Below are 20,354 nucleotides of genomic sequence, written 5' to 3'. Positions count from 1 at the left end.
GGGGGGGGGAGGGGGGGAAATTCCACCTCTTCTCACACAACCTATTCCATCTTGTATGAAGTCTTGAAAACTGTAAAGAAAATGCAATAGGCACTGCCCACCTGTTAATATCATTCTGTTTGAATCATGTCATAGACGTATTTCACAAAGGCAAGCCAAGACCACGGTGGTGTTTCAGTTTAGGGTGTAACTCTGGTTCAAGCATATGAAATGCTCTCCTACATATGCTAAACCACCTCAGTTTTTCCAGGAAAACCTGCTGTCTTAAGGTTGCTAACAGCTGAAGGTGTTCAGAACTTGGGAAGACTGGTTCATAAAACTAGTTCTACCATTCACATACATCAGTCTTATCCATTCCAATTCATGTACTCCAATTCATGCCATTTCACAAAGCTCCTGTTAAATATACTTCAGAAAAATTGACTGCAATCAATTGTAATAGAATTAGAAAAGTCTCTGAGACTCGCGCTGTACATTTCTTGTATTATCTCTTCACTTTCTAAAATCCAGATAGAAATGCGATAATTGAGTAAGACTATTGTCTGCTAAATTAATCTGGGGCAAGTGTCCTCATAATGCTATAGCTCAAAATGAAATTCCTCCTAGTAGGTAAAAAAGTTTTTCCTTCCAATTTCACATTTGCAAAAGAGAAAGCTGAGGTAAAGTTACCCATGGTATTATCATTTAAACATCTGAAAGCAGTATGAATTTTTTATTCTTGCAGTCAAATCGCATTTTAACCTTATGAAGCTGTATGGAATGAAGTAGTAGGGTTTGTTTCATTTAGAGCTGTTTCAATTTGTGTTCTGCTTAACCTAGTGAACTCTAGTTAATTAGGATGTTCCTATAAACAATTAAGCTTCTTGTAGGATCGTTAGGAAGATATAAAAATTTATGATGTAATAAACTGTAATAAAATGATAAAGTGGTTAGCACATCACAGCAATTCATGTGCAGCAGCATAGGTGTTGAAAGAGACAAGTAAGCAGGTACTGTGACCTAAACATCCTGGAGTGGATGCATGTTGCAGAAGTCCACCACTGCTTCCCACAAATCTGTTGGTGATTTGAATTCCCACGTCTCACAGAATTTATTCTGCTCATCTGGGAATCAAACAGCAATGACCAGACACTCTATTGCTTCCATCTGAAGCTTCACCATGTAGCAAACTTGTTATCATCACACATAAGGGGCTGAAAATCATGGATTTCACTAACTACCTTTCCAAAAGGCAGCCTCTACTGCACTTGGAAAGAAGAATTCCAGGTACTAATTTAACATCATTGTTTCTACAGCCTTTGTTCCACCTAGCAAGTCTATTTGTTTCCTTCTGGATTCTCTCCTCAAGAAGAAAGGGTAAGACATCATCACCTGAGACATCTCCTAGAATTTTGTCCCATGGTATTGGGTGTACTAAATGAGAGTAAGCTCTCTCTGTAAATTGTAAATTCAATAATGATGGGCACCCAAAAAAGAATATCTTGCACTTTTGAAATACTTTTAGTCTAAATGTCTGTAGGCATTCTACAGTTTATCAAAGGCAATCATAATTTTATAAATGTATTTCAGAGTTGCCAATTAGTATCTGATTCAATTTTAAAGTTTTTCAGAAAATAAAATGTTCACAGAAAAACATTTCACTTTTAATTGTGAATGTAGGCCAACCCAGCAGAAACAGGCACAGTGCTTCAGAATGGGTCATGGCCTGTTTAGAGCTTAGCAGACACTCACTCAGTCCTTAGCTGAATGCTTAATGCCTGGTCAGCTATAATCCCACCTGGCCATATCCAAAAGACATTGCCTTATTCAAACCTAGGAATGTAAGCCAATGAAGTTCGGTAGAAGCAGAAAGGTCTAACTTATTCCTGACTGAGTTAAGATGTCCTGGGCGTGGCAGGGAAGAAAAGAAAACATGCAAGGAAGTGCAAATGTGAGAGTCTCAAATCTGCATGAGAATTAAACTCTTGACCATATGGTTATGTAAGTATCAGCTAAATACAAGGATGAAAAAGGAAGGCTTCTTATTTGTTCTTGGGGCATCTAAGTATTGTTTCTTTTCTGTCACTTCAGTCTCATAAACTGTTGAAACGATATTATTTATCTTGGATGCCCTAATATCTGAATTTGGTCTCACCTCAGCCTGATTATCACTACGGGTGATGCCAGAGTAACACAAAGCAAACACTACACCACATCATTCCTATCAATGTGACAGGCTTTAAAACCAGATACTGGGTCAGAGTGCCCACAAGATAACAGAGTGTATTTTCTCTGTGCTGCATTGTCTGCTTTGTAAAATCCTGCTGAAGGGAAGCATAAAGGAATTGCATAGGCAGAAGAGGGGCACTTTAGAAAGTATTTACCAGTAATGAAGGTTAATCTTGTAAGGTTCCTGGAAGCAACTCAGTAATGAAAAATATGCCTCCACCTTCAGGGTCAAAAGAAAGTTATAACAGATGGATTAAAATGATCTTGTCAGTAAAAGACAGGAAAATCCAGACTACACCTAAAATAATTTTATTTTAAAAGACATAAAAAGCTAGCTTTCATTATCAATGACCTGCAGAGAATTACTTTGGTAAAAATCTAAAAATAACTTTTTTTTATTTTTTAAAAATCTAAAAATAATTTTGTTAATAATCTAAAATAACTATAAAAATTATTTTCTCAAGTAATTTTAAATAAATTCAAATGATTAAATAAATTTTATAGCAGGAAACAACTGTATTTGATAATATAAATTGTGACAATTTTTTTATATCCTACCAGGTGATGCAGATATAACCCAATTATTTTACTAGTCAACTATAATTACATTTCTCTCTTATTTTATTTTTTTTTTCTTTATAAAAATTTACTTTCTGCTTAAAAATCTCAATTTTTAAGTAAAGAACAACATGGCAGTTCTGCCAGCTTTTAGAGAGACTTTAAGATCAGTGACATGTTTACATTTTGCTTTATTGCATTAGAGATGATCTTTGACTTTGCAAACCTGGTGAAACCTGAAAGTGAAATTTATTTCACTTAGCATCTCTGGACTGAGACAAATATAGGAATTCAGATGAATTTTATTTCAACATAGTACTCATTCCCACCGCATTCCCATGCAGCTTGCATTTAAATTCTAAACCTTCTTCCTAGATCAAGTCCTTTCAGAAACTTTAGAGTAAGGGAGAGATGTGATTTCTAAAATTTGCACAGCATTCTTCTGTTTCTTTTATTTATTTATTTCTACCTATCCTTCCTTCCTTTTGTTTTTGTTTCAGGTTTCTTTTACCTAACAATTTCATGACCTAACATGCAGAAATTCAGAAAATTCAATCATTTTAAATGAAGTAGTCACAGTCATGTTATGCATATGACTTTACGACATTCTCCATTTTCTAATGGAGGTTGTTTCCATTCTTAGTCTCATTAACAGCAAGCTAGCACCTGCTTTATATAAATACTAGCATAGCACCAGAAAAAATTCCTTTACAAGGTGAAATTGTAACTCACATGGCAAGTCTCTAACTACTACTACTCTTCACTGTATGGCAGCTTTTAGTCAAAAATATAATGGATGGGCCCTATGTACCAAAATCTACTAGTTAATGTTATTTCATCTTTTTTTATTACAACCAAACAGAACTTAATCTCAAAGTTACTGGAGAAAATATCTGACTAAACCTTACATGGGGCTGTATGTGGCCTCGCCATGGATTAGAGAGGTGTTAAACCTTACTAGAATGAATAGCTGAGCCCTGAACTGAGCTGATTGGCATGATGCAAATGAAAAGACATCAAAGACCTTTAGAAGACTAAGGACTATTTTTCTATAAGAGGGGGAAAAAAACCAAAAGAAACAAAACAAAAAAAACCAAAACCAAACCAAACCAAAATGAAACAAAACAAAAAACAAAACAAAAAAAAAAAAAACCCAAAACAAAACAAAACAAAACAAACAAAAAAAATAAACCAAAAAAACCTCCCCAAAAAAACAAAGAAAGAAGGGAGAGACCAAAAATGTTTAGAGGATGCTTAATTTCCTAGAGTAGATTGATTAGTGTATAATTCAGCTGGTCCAAGTATGCACAGCATACCAGAAACAAACTGTTGATCTCTGAGTTTTACCAGTGAACTTTCAGGGTAAGACAAAAAACTGTCATTTCTAATTCTCTGATTGTATCTGAAACAAGATGACAATGATTTCACAGAAATTTAGTAATATTATTATACTGGGATTGTTTTGTTCTGTTTGTTTGTTTGTTTGGGTTTTTTTTTTTTTTGTGGGGATATTGAAACTAAAATAGATAGAATGAATATCAGAAATAATAGCTGTAGTCCACTATAACTTATGTCACCTTAACACATTTTTTTGAGCAAAACAGTTATTAGAGAAGGTAAGATTGCACTTGATTGATACTACATTGGGTCTTTTGATCCATTAGACAAGATATAATAAGAGTGTTTCTGCTAGCAGTATGGTAATTTTTATTCTGACATCAATGACAAATACAAAAGACAAATTGCAAAGTCAATGAAATTAACATATTTTTACTGCAGACTTGTTTAATTTCTTTCCTCACAGGCAAAGATGAGCTTCAGCTAGAAGAAACACATGGCAAATAGAGTGGGTTTTTTTTTTTCATTATTTCCAATAAAGTTTCAGTGATTTTTGTGCTAAAGAAAGTAAAATGTCATGACTATCTTCACAGAATAAAATGCTTCTTTTAATACAAAAAAATAGCAGGAAAACAAATCAAGCACTTGAGTATTATTGTTTGTAGTCACCTAAGTACCATATTATTTAAAAGCCACAAAATACCAATTGCCTGGCTTAAAATAAATTCCCCTTTAAAAATGGACTATTAAGATTTTAATGAGACTTTTTTTTTTCCATATGGACTATACAAAGTATCTTTACCGTTATAAAATAAAGAAGTCACACACTTTATCTGACTTCTTGAAGTTTAAGAAATGGCTTATCCAATTTAAGGCATTTAATTTTGGGGTTGGAAAATAAATCCCCTCCCAACCTGACAATATGAAAGCCAGGCTTTAGCTGAAAACAAATGAAAGCAGTCTAGTCACCCAAATCCCTTAAAATACTCAGAGATTGATTCTAGGACTAACCCACTCTCCACGATGCACAGCAGTACTTGATAATGTTGTTAAGCTCCATGCAGCTTTTGGCTTTGGCATTAAAAACACTGATGGTAGGATTGCTACTGTAGTACAGGGATCAAAACTTGATAAGCTGAACTTTCAACAACAGAAACATTTATCTGGCCACAAAAGTGCTTTCCAATGTAATATTGTTCATATAATTGCAATCCTAGGTTTGGCAACAACAGACAGGTGTATCTGAACTTGTAGGAAACTTTTTCTTTCAAGATGTGTGCAGCTTTTTTTAGATGAGGGAGGGAAAATGTGAGAAAGACGATGGAGAAGAAAACAGGAGAGAAGAAAACAGGCCAGCATTGCTAAGTGCATTAGTACAGTGGTGGCTGTATGCCCTTTCCTCCTCCGTCTAAGAATTCAAATGTTTTAAATGGCAGCTATTAGAAAGAATTAACTCCACACAGATTAGTCAAGTACAGCATGAGTAGAATGCAGTTCTAAGCTATTTTTTGATCTATACAGTTAATTATGATTCTAGGTTATCAGAACTGAATAAGCACAGTACTTCCTGTTGGAAACACCTAGTCTTTGATAATTACATTCAGTAAAGCACTACATCATTTGTCAAGGAGCTGAGTTGAAATTCATTAACAAAAATCATAAGGAAACCCTTTAATTAAAGTATCAGGAAATACTCTTTGCATTCAAAAAATAACTTTTGAAAGTACTGTGCTAACATTTTTAAAGTAAAGGACTCCTGAACTGCAACCTGATTTTAGTAATTTTAAAATCCAGATGCTATAGTGCAGTGAATTGACATGTCTCCTGAATGCTGCCCTCAAAATCCTCAAAAACAGCTAAGCTCAAGAATTGAAGTAGACACATCATTGTCTCCAGAAAATAATTTACAAGACCATGCTTGTTGTATGTGAAACATATATCTGACTTGTCTCACTCTGTCATAAAATGTAAGTACTCCAGATGACTGTACACAAAGTGCACTAAAAAAAAAAAAAGTAGCGGAAAAAAAAGAAAAATAAAAAGAAGAGCATTATTCACTTGGCACAATAGCAAAATAAACACTTCCTAATAATATATAGCTGTATTAAGTTTTTCTTTATGGAATGTTAAGCACTTAGGTAAGGGAGTAGGTGTTGTATCCGAAAGCATCATATTCTGCTTTCAGTGTTCTGGACTTGTAAAACAGGGACCTTTCCATTATATATACAGTGGTAATCTCAGATCACTGTCATAATATTCTGATTTTGAATTCAATCACTTCACAGAGAAAAATCACACCACATGGAGGAAAATCTGATTAAACTCTTCCAAAATGTACTCCTTAAAAAGAAAATTCAGGATGGCCATGAGCCAGAGTCTAAGTGCTAGACTCTGTTTCTATTGCTCATCAGCAGGACACCCTGGAAAATACCTAGACAGTGCTTCCCTATTTTCTGATCAAATATTCCCTATTTTGCTTCCCTATTTTATGAAGCAAAACTTCAGATGCTGATTCTACACAAAACCTGAAAATTGCCTGAACTATACAAATTTTGTGAGGTTTAACTTAGATAACTTAGATAACTAGATAACTTAGTATACAAGAAACTTATAACCAGCTTCCAGATGGGTGGTGCTAGGGCATTTCTAGGCAGTCTGGAGGCAGTGTTAGGCAGTGACACAGGACTGCACGGTACCTGCATAACTGTTTCTCTTTCCATACATGTGAATAAAAACTTCTCTGTCAATCTATGCTGTTGAATTTTTTGAGCATTCACACTTGCCATATGTCAGCATACTCAAGCACAAAACCACACAGACATGAACTAAATAAATAGAGATCAAATGTATCTTAGGAGGAAAGTACTAACCTTTCACCCAAGTTCTCATCAAAATAACATAAAATTCACAGAATATAAGCCCCCGAATGTCTGGCAGAAGTTGGGGATGAGGGCTGTGCTTGCTTAGGTACCAATAATCTAGATCATGAGAAGAAAACTTCAACAGCAATTTCTTCCATACATACAGTAATCTTTCTTTCCCCCACCCCTAAACCCTCCCTATTTTTCTTTCATTAAATCATTTTAGCTATCTTCCTTGTTTGCCTTCTAATGGTGTATATAGCTTTCTCCTGCTCTCTCATGCTAATTTAATAATGACTATCAAGAAATAAACCTTCGAAGAACATTAAGTAGAAAAGGATAAATAAAATTGAAGGTCTTTCTGTGAATTTTTATGCCTTTCATGCCTGATCTGGGAATTCTAATCCTTCCCATCTTTATTAAGATACTTAAACATGTGAAGAGAGGTTCAGCTCACAAATCACAAATGCAGACTTTCTTTGCTATACAGGATACACTCTCAACATATGAGACCTGAAAGTTTGACTCTGGTAAATTTGAATTTCCATTTGGCCCCATGACTTCTTGGCTGATGCTTCTTTGCAATACAAACCCTGCTGTGCAACCATATTGTAAACTTCTTGCCTTTCTGTTAAGCCCTACAGGAACTACATTATTTTCTGGAGGCTAGAATATTCTTTTGAGTTGTACACAAGCTTTTGAACTCCAGTGGCACTTGAAGCTGTCACCAGAATAACAGACTCTCACTTTTACATCCTACAAATTGCTGTAGAAAAAGCATGTGCATGCACACACAATGACAAACACAGATTGCGCACACATGTCTATGCAGACAAATAGGTACCACTATTGTATGTACCAATCCAGTTCTTATTATTTAAAGATACTAGTAAGGATGGAAAGAATTGAAAAAACAAGCCCAGAACAGATATTTCTTACCATGTGCCACCCAGCCATGTTTACACTGATCGCAGGTTCTCAGGTTAATCTTCCCTGGCTGAAAACATTCACATGTGCAATTTACCAGTGTACAGCGGATGGCCTGGAAAAAGAAACAGAAAACACATGTTAATATATTTCTTTCTCCTTGTACAAATTTGTTGTGATAGCTAGAATGATATGAACTGCATAGAAAACCCCAGCCTTCTAACATTCAAAGCCTAGCTCCTATTTTAAGTAGAAATAAATTTTCTTTCAAAAACATATGTCAGTATGTCCCATGGAGATGAATAAATTCCTGAAATCTTTTAAAGATTTGCTCTAATTTGTTTACAAAAAAAAAAAAAAAAAAAAAAAAAAGAAGGTGGTAGGATGAGGATGCTGTAGGAGTTCCATAAATATCCTGGTTTTGCATTGACTTCATAAAGAAAGTTACTAGGGATGTCTTACCATAGGAACATACCACTTTGAAATCCAGATAAAAATTAGGAAACAAAAACACATGGAAACGAAAACTACAAATATACTTCCCATTCCTTATGGAATCCAAAGGTTATTTTTTAGTTTCCTTTTTGGGGTTCACCTAACATATAACTCTGCAAAAAGAAGTAATGGATTTTATGTGTCCCCAAAACAATGAACTGATCAAGGTACAAGAATAGGACTGGTTCAAACAACATCCTGTAACTTGCCTTTACATCTCTCACTTTCTCCAATATCTAGGAAATGCCTTTTACCTCTTAAAACTCCTCATTTGCTAATGCATTTCTCTGTTTTAAAGTAGGAATAGTGAAACTCCAGTCCTATGCAGAGATCTCAAATTTGCTTAATAATACACCTTCCTTAATAACAGACTTTCTCATCTTCCTTTTTAGAGTTATTTCAAAAATTACACAGGTTTACTTTGACAAGGGCTAGCAACAGCCACAGAAAAGTGAATATAAATTGAATGAGGCTCTTTCTAATGTAACAGACATATGTTTTTAAATAGTGCAGAAGATGACCTGTGCACTTCAAACTGCTACTAATAAATTTATGGCATGCATTTAGATATAATTTGCATGGAGATTTCTGAGACAGAGAGGCTTATTCTGATCATTCACAGATTAACAATCTACTGTAACTACCAGAGCTGCCAGGAAAAGATATCTCTATAGATTTAGATGCAATCAATGATTACTTGGGGGCTAAGGTGGGGGAAGGGTGCTTGGTACGCATTGCCACAGAGATACCAAAGAATTATGAAGACTCTTGCCTTTTACAAAGAATTAGTACACATATTTTCCATACAAAAAATATTATCTTCACTGTAGTAGCTTTAAATAAATTACATTCAGCATTAGTTTGGCCTGGCTAAGCTCCTTTGCTGCTGACAATGAAAAAGCCTTGGAATTATTTTAAATGTTTGATCCCTTCACTTTTTAATCTTCATCAGAAGAAATGTAAAGACATTTATAGTTCATGCATACATTTAATATCTGTATTTCTCTGACAAATTTCTGTTACGAGAGTCCTTTATTCCTCTTATGCTCTCTGCTCTTTTACAACCTTTTACTCTCAAAAACCTAGTGAGGGAAAAATATCCTGCTCTATTACACCTGACACTTCAGGGCCTCAGTCTCAATGTCACCTGTCCAATTACTCATTAGCCAGGTTATAAAACATTGCTCTATGGATGCATGATTAAAAGAATTAGTAATACGAAATATAAGGGTACCAAAGAACTGCTGACCGTGCAGGAATAATATATGTGTTTGTGGGTTATGAGAAAAAAAATCTCCTGGAAGGTCCTGTTTCATGTTCAATAGTGTATTGACCTGGTAATATATCAAGACTACACTGGTCAGTAATGGTGTTCTTTTGCTAATATGTTCATTAATTAATGAACTCAGTAATTAATTGTACTGCAAGAAGGAGGTCTTTCAAAATGATATTTTTATTTTGTCATAGAAGATTTTCTCATTTTCACCACTTTTTTCAGATGTCTGCACTGACGTCAATACAACATTGGTTGTATTTGATGATATTTTGATTTCTTCATGTGTTATTTACAGTACATGTAAAAGGTGTAATATAGTGTAGTACATGTACTAGATCAAACTCTGACATTTGGAAGAGTTGCTTTATTAAGGCTCATCAGCATTTCCATTACAACCCTATCCACTTTTGGCCTAGAGGTCAACAGGTTGCCTGTAAAAATTTGATTCAGCTTGAACCTGAAATATAGTGTTGAAGCTTAAGAGTAAGTTTTATTACACCCATTCAAAAATTACCCATTTAGCCACTATAGATTATAACTGGGGGGGGGGGGGCAAAGTTTAGAGGTTACATGTTTCTTTTCCTCTTCTCTGAATGAAATAGGGTATTGATGATGCAAAGTGTTGAACTAATTAATTAGTACGATTTCTATCTTTTATACATATTGCCAAAAAAATTCACGCACATTTTTCAGAAACATGAGAATATCAGCTATTTCCTCCAATAAATAAATTAGAAAGTCTTCGAAAAGAGCTACACATTTTTATAAATTAATATCGATTGGCATGAAAAAATCAAAACATAATTAGCATGGCCAAAATATTCAGCCTGGCCTTACTTGGCTGCTTTTCCTGCCAAGGGTGTATATTGATGCCAGGTTGTAATTTGGTTTCAGTAGTTTCCCATTCCACCACAAAGAATCTCATGCATACTTCTGAATGGTGAGGACTACCCCTCAAGCTGGAAGATGCTCATTTAGGACCAGAAATACTCATTCTAATTCATGTTCTGGCATGATCTTGGGCAAATTATTTTGTTAGCCTGACGCCCACATTCCCTAAACAACAACTAGACACAATGACATTAAGTGTTGCAGGGCAGATCCAAGATAAATTTGGAGCCATTCTCTAGTAGTAGAGGCTATTGAAAGTCTCAAATAGAATTTTATCTTTATTTCAGAGATTAATTTTTCACTTTGCTTAGTTAATTCAGAATTACCGTAACTACCTGAGATCGCTACAATACCCAACATGAAGCCAATGTGATTAACTCAGTGACAATTCTGAATTGTCATCTTCTTCTCAGGAAGATTCAAGATGCCAAAACCAGTGTATGATCCTACACACAGCATCAGAACACTAACATTCATTAACATGAAAGAAAGAATTGTGCTTTAAGACCTTCACAATGCAACTAGCAAATTCACTAAGCCTTAAGAAGATATGCATCACCATGATGAACTAGTATTTTTCACCTGTTTTTCAGTACTATTTAACTTGGGAATAGAAGCCACTGACAGCTTGTGCAACAGGCTTAGAAAGGCCAGAAGGGTAGCTGAAGGTGAACTTGGCATAGATTAACCTAAGAACCCAAAGTTTGAATGCAGACCCCCATTCCTCAGCAGCAGGATTTTAAGGTACAGTAGCTGGTATTCCTGTAGGTAGCTGAGTGGGTTGGTGTAACTGTGGTTGGACATTTGGTACTGCTCACTTTTAAAGGGATGTGGTGGGAAGTGGGGAAGATAAAAAGATCTTCGATGTAGCAGCTAAATATTGCAACCATTGTTCCAACCTGTTAAAGGGTAGGTATAAAAATCCAAGGGTGTACCAATGTTAGAATTTTGCCAGAAAGTGCTTCTGAAAGAGTTTAGCTAGGCATTCCACAAGTCATGCACTGTAATTCTGCCTTCCCAAGATTTTTGATACAAAAGTTTGTGCAATGGGACTTTAGATACTACACTGTTTTCTAGGGAAAGAAACTGAAATTTTTCCCTGACTGAGATTTTCCTCAGGAACTTCCCCAAGAAAGCCAGAAAGAAAACAGAAGGAAAAGAAACCAGTGAATAGTGAAAGGAATGCTAAAATCAGAAGACACAGTCTCCCATGTATTAGCTGATAGACAACTATGTATTTAGATGACAACTTGCAGGTTAACACCTTAAGTATGCAAAAAAACATGGTTTCCTACATACACCTCCTTGAAACATGTATGATGTTATATTTTACCATGTCAATGGCCTGCAGTTAACAGGAATGCTCAGACATTTTTATACATACCTTTCACTGAGTTCCTAACATACTGCTTCTTGTATTCCCATCAAAATTACAATGGCCCTTGAGGACCTATGCATGAAATGGGCTGGACTTCAGCAGAATAATTTAAAATAGTTTACACTGCTGATTCCTTAAATCCTAAAATTTTAAAATTGACATTGAGAAATATCCTGCAGCTCTCTTTGAGATGCTCTTCCTGTAAAGCATAATGCAAAAAGAAAGGAACTTTGCCTAATATTAAAACATGATGTCAGTACAACTATGCGTAAATTTGTATGGCTATTAAAAGATCTGACTTCTCTGGGTTTCTCCCAGACCAAGGATATTAATTTAATATTGTTTGGGTGATTTTATTGTATCTAAAAAGTAAATATTATTCAAATGTTAATAGAAATAGCCTACAGCAGTAATGGAAAAACCAATCTTTCTGGCTATTCTGCAGAGCTTCCAAGAGATGAAGCTGCCATGGGATAACAGTGTGGAGAGAAGAAAAAGGGATGACAGTGTGGGAGAAGAAGGAAAACATGTAAAGAACAGATATGATTCCTTCTCTAGATTTCTTACAAGTGATCACAATAGATGGAGATGGTTTTAAATGATGCAACATTCTGGGGAGACAGAAGTTTTGCAACAAAACTTTGTAATGTAACTCATGATGAGGCTTCAAGAGTTCTGTGAGGTTGAGTAGCATCTTACTGAAATATCAACTACATCTTTGTATGCAGTGGCAGTGTTAAAGAGTCTTATTCCTAATGTCCTTGCCTCACCTTTCTCAAGTGCCTTTAAAAAGGTATTTAAAAATGTCTTCTTTCCACATCTATATGACTGTGCACCTGAATACATAATGGAGTCAACTATACTCATTCTCTGCACTGATGTTCCATTTACCTTTCTAATGCATCTTCTGCACATTTACACCACAGAGCTCACATAATCTAAATCCACTGTTAGCAGCCACAGAAGCATGAGGCTTGAAGATAATCTGGTCCTGTGAAATTCTTTTAGTGAGACTGCAAAGCAGCAAACTGGTGCATAAGTGCAGTTCTTGACAGCTGCATTAAAATCTGTAAGACTAAGCGAGTATGCGCCCTAGACAAATGTGTTGATTAGCAAAGATGCCATGGGTTTTAAACACACACATGCACATACACATATGTTTGCTTGAAATTTAGATTTTGTACAATAAAGATTTTGTATAAAGACAATTCACAAGTTCTATGTAATTCTGTAATACAGGCAAGAGTTTTCCACATTTAATAGACAGAGTAAATAATCTCATTTATGTTTTCAAAATTAATAACAGTTCAGGTATTGTATACCAATGAATGAGATATTTGCATGAAATTATGGGAAGTGTTAGAAGCAAACAGCACTTTTTGCAGCTTATGTCTCAACTTTAAGAGAAACCCAAACACAACATGTTAAATTAACATTTTCTATCCATTGTCAAACAGTTTTACTCTCTATTGCAAATAAAAATGGCATAATTTTGAAGTAATATTTTATTGAAAGTAAATAACACTGTCATTAGAAGAACAATTTGAAGCCATCATAAAGTAGACGATCTTGAGACATGATGGCACATCAAAATAATCAAAGTTAATGAGTAAGACTAATGAGAAACACAGACATCCACTCTTGTTTTGCTGTATGTTGACTCAGAATAAGTTATGAAATAGAAGACAACAGATAAGTTCTTCAAATGTTTCAACACTTTCTTAACAGAAAGTTTCCTGTGACACTAATTTTCTCATTCTGCTTCTTTGTTATAAAGCTAAGAAGACATTGCCTTAGCTTTTTTTTAGTATGGGACAGTCTACTGTTTTAGGTTCAGATTTTTTTCTTTATTTTTTCAGAGCACATATATTTTCTCTAAAAAGCTCCTAAAAATCTGTCACTCCTCTTCTTTACTACTTTATGAATCCAAATATTTTTTCCTGCCAATTAAGTACTTATTCAAAAGATCACAGCAAAAATTCTGCTACAGAGATAGTAAAAAAAGATCCAAATAAAATCACACTATTTTTAATAGCTGGTAAATCAAGAGTAGAATACAGTTTATTTTAAAATGAACATCAAAAGGAGGATCATCTGTATACTGACATTTAGGAAATGCATTATGTCACCTTCCTGTAATCAGACTGGTATTATAGGGAACTGTTTTGGTTTAAACTCAGTTGACATCTAAGGCCCACAGAGACACTTCCCTCATAGTGGGATAGGGGAGAGAAATCAGAACAGTAGGAGTGAAAAAACTGGTGTGTCGAGATAAAGACAGTTCAGTAGGTAAAGCAAAAAACCCACAAGCAAAATTAAACAAGGGATTCATTATCCCCCTTCTCACCTACATTTCAACTTCTAAGAAAGAGGGAAAATGAGTGTGGAAGTGCTTGCTGAACTTTCTCCGGAATGTAGCAGAAACATGCAGAAGTATTTCTGCCTCTGCAGGGTGACCATATACCTCCATCATGCAATTCTGATACAAAAATAACAATTTTGAAACTCAGCTAAAAATGTTTGTATTGGTAATTCAGCAGCCAAAACACTGGACTGGAAGAGGGGGAATGTCTCGATACTGATCCTGGGTCTGTCACTCCAACAGACGCACTTAACCACTCAACTTATAACTGGCCAATCTGAAAAAATGGGTAATGCTAATATATACCTTTTCAGAGATAAGGCTAATAAGATGCTCACAAAACATGGTGAGGAATGAGGGAACAGGTAAGACAGAAACATTCAGCATTATCATTTCTTCTGCTGGCACAAAAATGTTAACAGATTTTTTTAATGATACAAGTTCACTTTATTAATTTATCATTAGTAAATGAGTGTTTTTTATACATAGGAATCACCTAGAGACAAAAACTTTCAGTCATACATGACCATTACTAACTTCAATACTAATAGCCTAACAATGCTTTGCCCAAAACAAAAAACAGTAAGGGAGGATTAACTTTGCATTTGAATGGTCTGAAACATTCATGTAATGTTATTATATTTTTAATCTCTCTCCCATTTAGAAATACTCAAATACCTTCTGAGTTATTTACTGCATTGCAGTATTTTATTAGCAATTTCACATCACATTATATTAGTATTGTTTCTTACTTGTATTTATTTTCAGTAAATACAATTTGAAAGGTAACAATATTGTTATATTCCTCTGTAGCATTCAAAAAAACAGCTACTAATACAATATGAAGGGAAGCATGCTAACAAGAGAGAAAGCTGTTAATAGGATAAAACAGCTTTTCCTGGAGTAAGCTAAACCTAGTCTCTAAGCATGCTAGAAAATTGTTTTCAAGTCTTCTTGAGAAAGAACTGTTAAGTGAATGGGGAATAAGAAGAGAAGAAAAAAAAAATTGTTTGTATTCTTGCATTAATTTAGGAGCTGCTCTTCAGTTCTACCCCAGACACCAGTAAAAGCAGAAACCTGTGTTAAGGAATGGTACCTGGACTGTTCTAGAGAAACATAACACAGAATATATGTTTTATTTTTCAGGAAGTGGCTATAGAGCTTTTATGCTGCTTCTAGACACTCAGCTTACAGGGCTGCCTACAGGATACTATACAAAGACTGCAGGTACAGTATCACCCTATGTTTCTATAGCATGTAAAACTAGCCTGAGCGTCTCAGGAATCAAAGTTATTTGCACTGAAAAAATTAAGACTGACAAGAGCTTCTTTGGTTAAAATGTGAAGAAAAAACATAGCTGATTTAAGAATGAGATTCCCTGTGCCCAAGAGGCTGCTAGAAAATACAGATATTTGTTCTTACAGATGAAAACCAGATTTCTGCTATGAAACCAACACTGTCAGTCACTGGAGTTCAGCCACTTATGTTGCCAATGCAGCAGTCAGTGTCAGATAGGTATCCAACATGCATGGATGTTTCACATACCCTTCTCTAACCATGACTCTTCTGGAGAATGGCACTGCAAGCTACACCCAGGCACTCATCTCAAGTAACCACAACTCACTCTCTCCTTTAGAGACCACAGGAGGCAAGTTGCTTCCTTGGTTTTACTGGCCTGCCCTGGACCTGTGATTTACTCTGCCCTGGTGAAACCCCACATGGAGTACTGCACTTGTCTCTGGAGTCCTCAGCAAAGGAAGGACATGAACTGTTGGAGCTAGTCCAAATAAGGACCACAGCGATCCAATGATCAGAGGGCTGGAATATCTCTCCTGAAAGGAAAGACTGAGAGAATTGGGATAGTTCAGACAGGGGAAGAGAAAGCTCCAGAGAGTACACATAACAGCTTCCCACTATCTAAAGGGGCTTGGAAGAAGGCTGGAGAGGGACTTTTGACAGGGGCATGTAGTGACAGGACAAGGGGTAAGAACTTTAAACTGAAAGAGAGTAGGTTTATATTACATACAAGGAAGAATTTTTTTTTAGGAGGGTGGTGAAACACTGCCACATGTTGCCCAGAAAGGTGGTGGATGCCTCATCCCTGGGAACATTCTAGGTCAGGCTGGACAGGTCTCTGAGCTACCTGATCTAGCTGAAGATGTTCCTGTCCATGGCAGAGGGCTGGACTAGATGATCTTTAAAATTCCTTCCACCCTGACCCATCAGCCCATGATCAGTCCATGATTCTATGAAAAGTCCAGGTGATACTTTTCCAGAAAACAAGTGAATCTTTCTGGCAACTGAATTGGAGGAAGTATATTCTCATTATAAGAATATATCTACTATAAAGTATATATATAATTTTATATAGATTACTGTAAAGTAATATTTTATATATACATGTATTATAAAGTATTTATATTCTTATAATGTGGTATCAGCCTTGCTATTCAAAACAAAGTTCTACTGCCTTATAGGAGATGTTTCAGAATAAAATATGTCAACCAATAATTCAAAACTTGTGATGTAAAAATTAAAACTAAATATGCTTAAAAAATTGCTGTGGGTTTTTTTTCTGTTTGTTTGTTTGTTTTGTTTTGTTTTGTTTTTTTACCTCTAATATCTTAAAAAAAAACCACAAAACCTGTGGATCTAGCATGAACATGGAAGGAAATTTTTAACATTATATGTGGACTATTGGGTCATTAATCCACAAAAGAGGATATTTTTCAGTAATTATTAAGTGGTTGAAAAAGAGTTACTTCAATCTATTAAATCAAATAACAAATCTATTAAGCCTAATATCTATTCTTCATCTATTGTTTCTCCACAAATCAATCAGAAGATGATGAGAATGTTAAAAGTCTTAAAGGTGATCAGATGGCTCATAATCTCTAGACTAGTTTTGATCAATCTCAGTCTTTCCAGTAAAAATTACAAGTGAATATATCACTTCTAGCAAGTATATCCACATAAAATTATGTTAGCAAAATCTGTTTGATTCTTTATTTTCCACCTTTTTCTTCTATAAATTTAAAGAATAAGCAAGATCTGATTTAAACAAAGTAAAATGCAGTATGGCCCATAGAATAGCTATTTCTTTCTGTCTGTTTATTCAGGAATTCTCCTTAAATAATATCACAAACACATTGCTTAGTGTCTAATCTGCTCTTCGAGAAGTTCTTCCTTTCAGTAATTTTTTTCCTTCTCAGATGTTATTGCTTTCTGGATTCTAAATTATGGGTTTTCAATTTGGCAAAAAGAATTATGTGGATTTACACTGCACTGTGCTGCATTTTAGCCACTGAAGATAAATATGTGTTCTACAGAAGTTACATAAAAGAATTATGGTGAAAGATTTTATTATTTTGAAAATAATTCTAAAAAGAAAATAATAGTTTCTCTCTCTTCAAGGTCAAAACTCCATACTATGTATCCTGTTCTTAAGTTATACCCTAAAGCAATAACTTCTTATTTACATTAATAAAATACTCAATCCTGCACTGTTCCTTAGTGACCAACCCTGTCAGCCACTAAACTGATACTATAAGCAAATAATAATAAGAAAAAAACACCCTTTTTTTTTGTCTTGCCCCCAAAAAGCCAGACTAATAGGTGAAAAAATTTTCTTCTCATTAGATGAAGTAATTCATTACTTAAATATGCACTTCTTTTATTAATGTAACTTTTAAATTTTGCTTCTTTGTATTTCCTGAAAACAAAGCAATGGATATTTTCTCACAAATATTCGCTATAGTATCTATCCCTTCATCTTATTTAGAAGAGAGAAGAATTCCAGTAAGTGTGAAATATGCATCTCTTTGGCCAGAATGGAACATTTAAAAATATATATATATATATATCTATACATACATACATATATGTAATAAAACCAGAGAGAGAGAGAGAGAGAGAGAGAGAGAGAGAAAGAGAGAGAGAGGAAGAAAAGAGGGAGAAGGGGGGCAGGCAGTGGAGGGAGAAATGTTATTGGTTTTCTCAGAAGGATTTTCTTTTATACATAGCTTTATCCTATAATTTTGTCCCTGTTGGGCACACTGCCTAAATTTAAACACAAACAGTCAAGCAATGAAGAAACATTACCACATTTACTGTGAACAAAAACTCCCAGTTGTACAGTGAAATTTTAATACATTTCAACTTATCTCTTTTACTAATGGGGAGAGTACAAACCCTGCAGGAATTCGCTCTGCAAACTGGTAATTACAGTAGACTCACTTTTTTATAATGCATATGTATAGTAGACACAAGAAACATAGCTGCCCTTTTGATGTAGGTTACAATAGGAATGTTTAAAAAAAATTATGAAAATCTGCAATTCTAAAGGAATGCACTATTTCATGGGAAGTTGTCCTTTAGCTATACTAAAGAACAAAAATAGATATAATACAATATAACATTCATATATTTGCTTTTGTAACCTGAAGCAGAACCCTTATCAGGCCATCCTTTTTTTCAAGGAGGGTAGGGTCTTTTTGTTTTGTTTTTGTTCCTGTTGTTCTTTTCCTAATAAACCTTCTGGTACAAAGCTGTTTTCCATCCTACAGTATCATGTATGAATTCAGAAGATCTTTGTTCTCCCAGGCCTCCCCTCTATACAACCTTAAAAATTTAAATAATTTTGATCATCAAGTTCATGTCTCATTAAATCATTGTAAATACATTTAAAAGTACTATTTTAATTGCACAGATTTACAACATGCAATGTCCAACTCATATAAGATAGGACATGCTTTGTCAGACAAAATATGTTTGTAGTGTACACAAAGAGAGATTTAATTTATTCTGTGGACATGTGAAATCAAAGATCTACTGCCAAGCCATACATACAGACAACATTTATCTTTAATACAATAATGATATCATACAGCTATGTGTTAAAATATCTGAACAAGCAAGCAAACAAAGAACAAAGTACAAGTGTTTGCAGAAACCCCCATATTTCCAGGTCTTTTATGGTTTGCACCACTGTTTCTTAATGTCTGTTAACAAAACACAACACTTGATTCTGCAAATACTCACACCACCACTCTTTACATATACTCATATTCACGTTCTATGAAGGTAGGAAAAAAACATCATACAATTTGTTAATTAAATCATTGTGTGCACTAAGAACAACACACAAAAAATCAGGTAAGAATTCCCATTTCTGGAGGTCCTGTAAAAAGGCACATCTTCAAAACTGTCAGAAGAGCAAGCCACACAACCTGGCACTTCTTTGAGCTGCATTTTCACCAGTTTGCACACGTAGCTTGGTGGAAACACAATTTGCCTGTGAAAAGGATCAAAAGCCAAATGAAAACTGTAACACTGATGGTGAAGGTCTCTCCTGTAGGACCTTTTAAAGATATCTTTCATGGAGGTCTTACTTAAAACCCATGAAATTTCAAGCAAGCTGAAAATTTTAATTTCCCTTATTTCTGGAGAGTACCTTTCTCACAGATGCAACCATCTTCTCTACACTGGTGTTTTTTCAGCAGTAAAATTACTTCATTTAAAAGGGTGTTGTTAATGACTGTGGAATTACTTTTTTTTTTTTTTCTTTTTTTAATCAAAGAAATCTGATCTTGACTAAATGTGAAGAGATTCCTTCTCATTCAGAATTAGGAGGTTTGGTTAGATAAGACTGAGCATCAGACAGAGGAAGGGGGCTACAGTAAGGTTACTAATGAAAGGCACAGAATTTGATGTGTGTATGCATGGTAAGCATTTTGCTAGGTCTAAAATCCACAAAGTGCTAGGAGAGTGAGAAACACATGTACCAGCAGACCTTTGAGTGTAAACATTCTTCACAGTAACAAAAGTAACTTTCACAGAATAGGAGTTATATTCCATATGACATGTAGCCCTGGATGACACAATACTTAGGATGTGCTCAGTCAGCAAGTCTTTGTTGAAAGCATATGGGAGGTAACACAAAGTCATCTTCAGAAATTACCTTGACCACTGTACATCATAATTGTCACAGTGATTTCTGTCTGTCTCAGGGTGGGCAGAGGAAATACACAGAGGCTCAGTCTTGACTTGAAATACATAACC

The 20,354-nt window shown here is 35.0% G+C and overlaps 1 protein-coding gene across 2 annotated transcripts in view; it reads right to left on the bottom strand.

The window, feature by feature from the left end:
• BNC2 (basonuclin 2) overlaps positions 1 to 20,354 on the bottom strand; it is a 231,114-nt gene that overhangs the window by 106,247 nt on the left and 104,513 nt on the right. For both annotated transcript variants that reach the window (XM_041485604.1, XM_041485603.1), the window contains one exon: positions 7,905 to 8,007. In XM_041485604.1, coding sequence (XP_041341538.1) covers positions 7,905 to 8,007 — 103 coding nt within the window. The remainder of the gene's footprint in view (positions 1 to 7,904; positions 8,008 to 20,354) is intronic.

The sequence above is a fragment of the Pyrgilauda ruficollis genome, unplaced genomic scaffold, assembly GCF_017590135.1.
Source record: "Pyrgilauda ruficollis isolate IOZ18807 unplaced genomic scaffold, ASM1759013v1 scaffold71, whole genome shotgun sequence".
Classification (NCBI taxonomy): domain Eukaryota; kingdom Metazoa; phylum Chordata; class Aves; order Passeriformes; family Passeridae; genus Pyrgilauda; species Pyrgilauda ruficollis.
The sequence above is the reverse complement of the archived record's forward strand: the minus strand, read 5'-3'. Positions and strand labels throughout refer to the sequence as shown.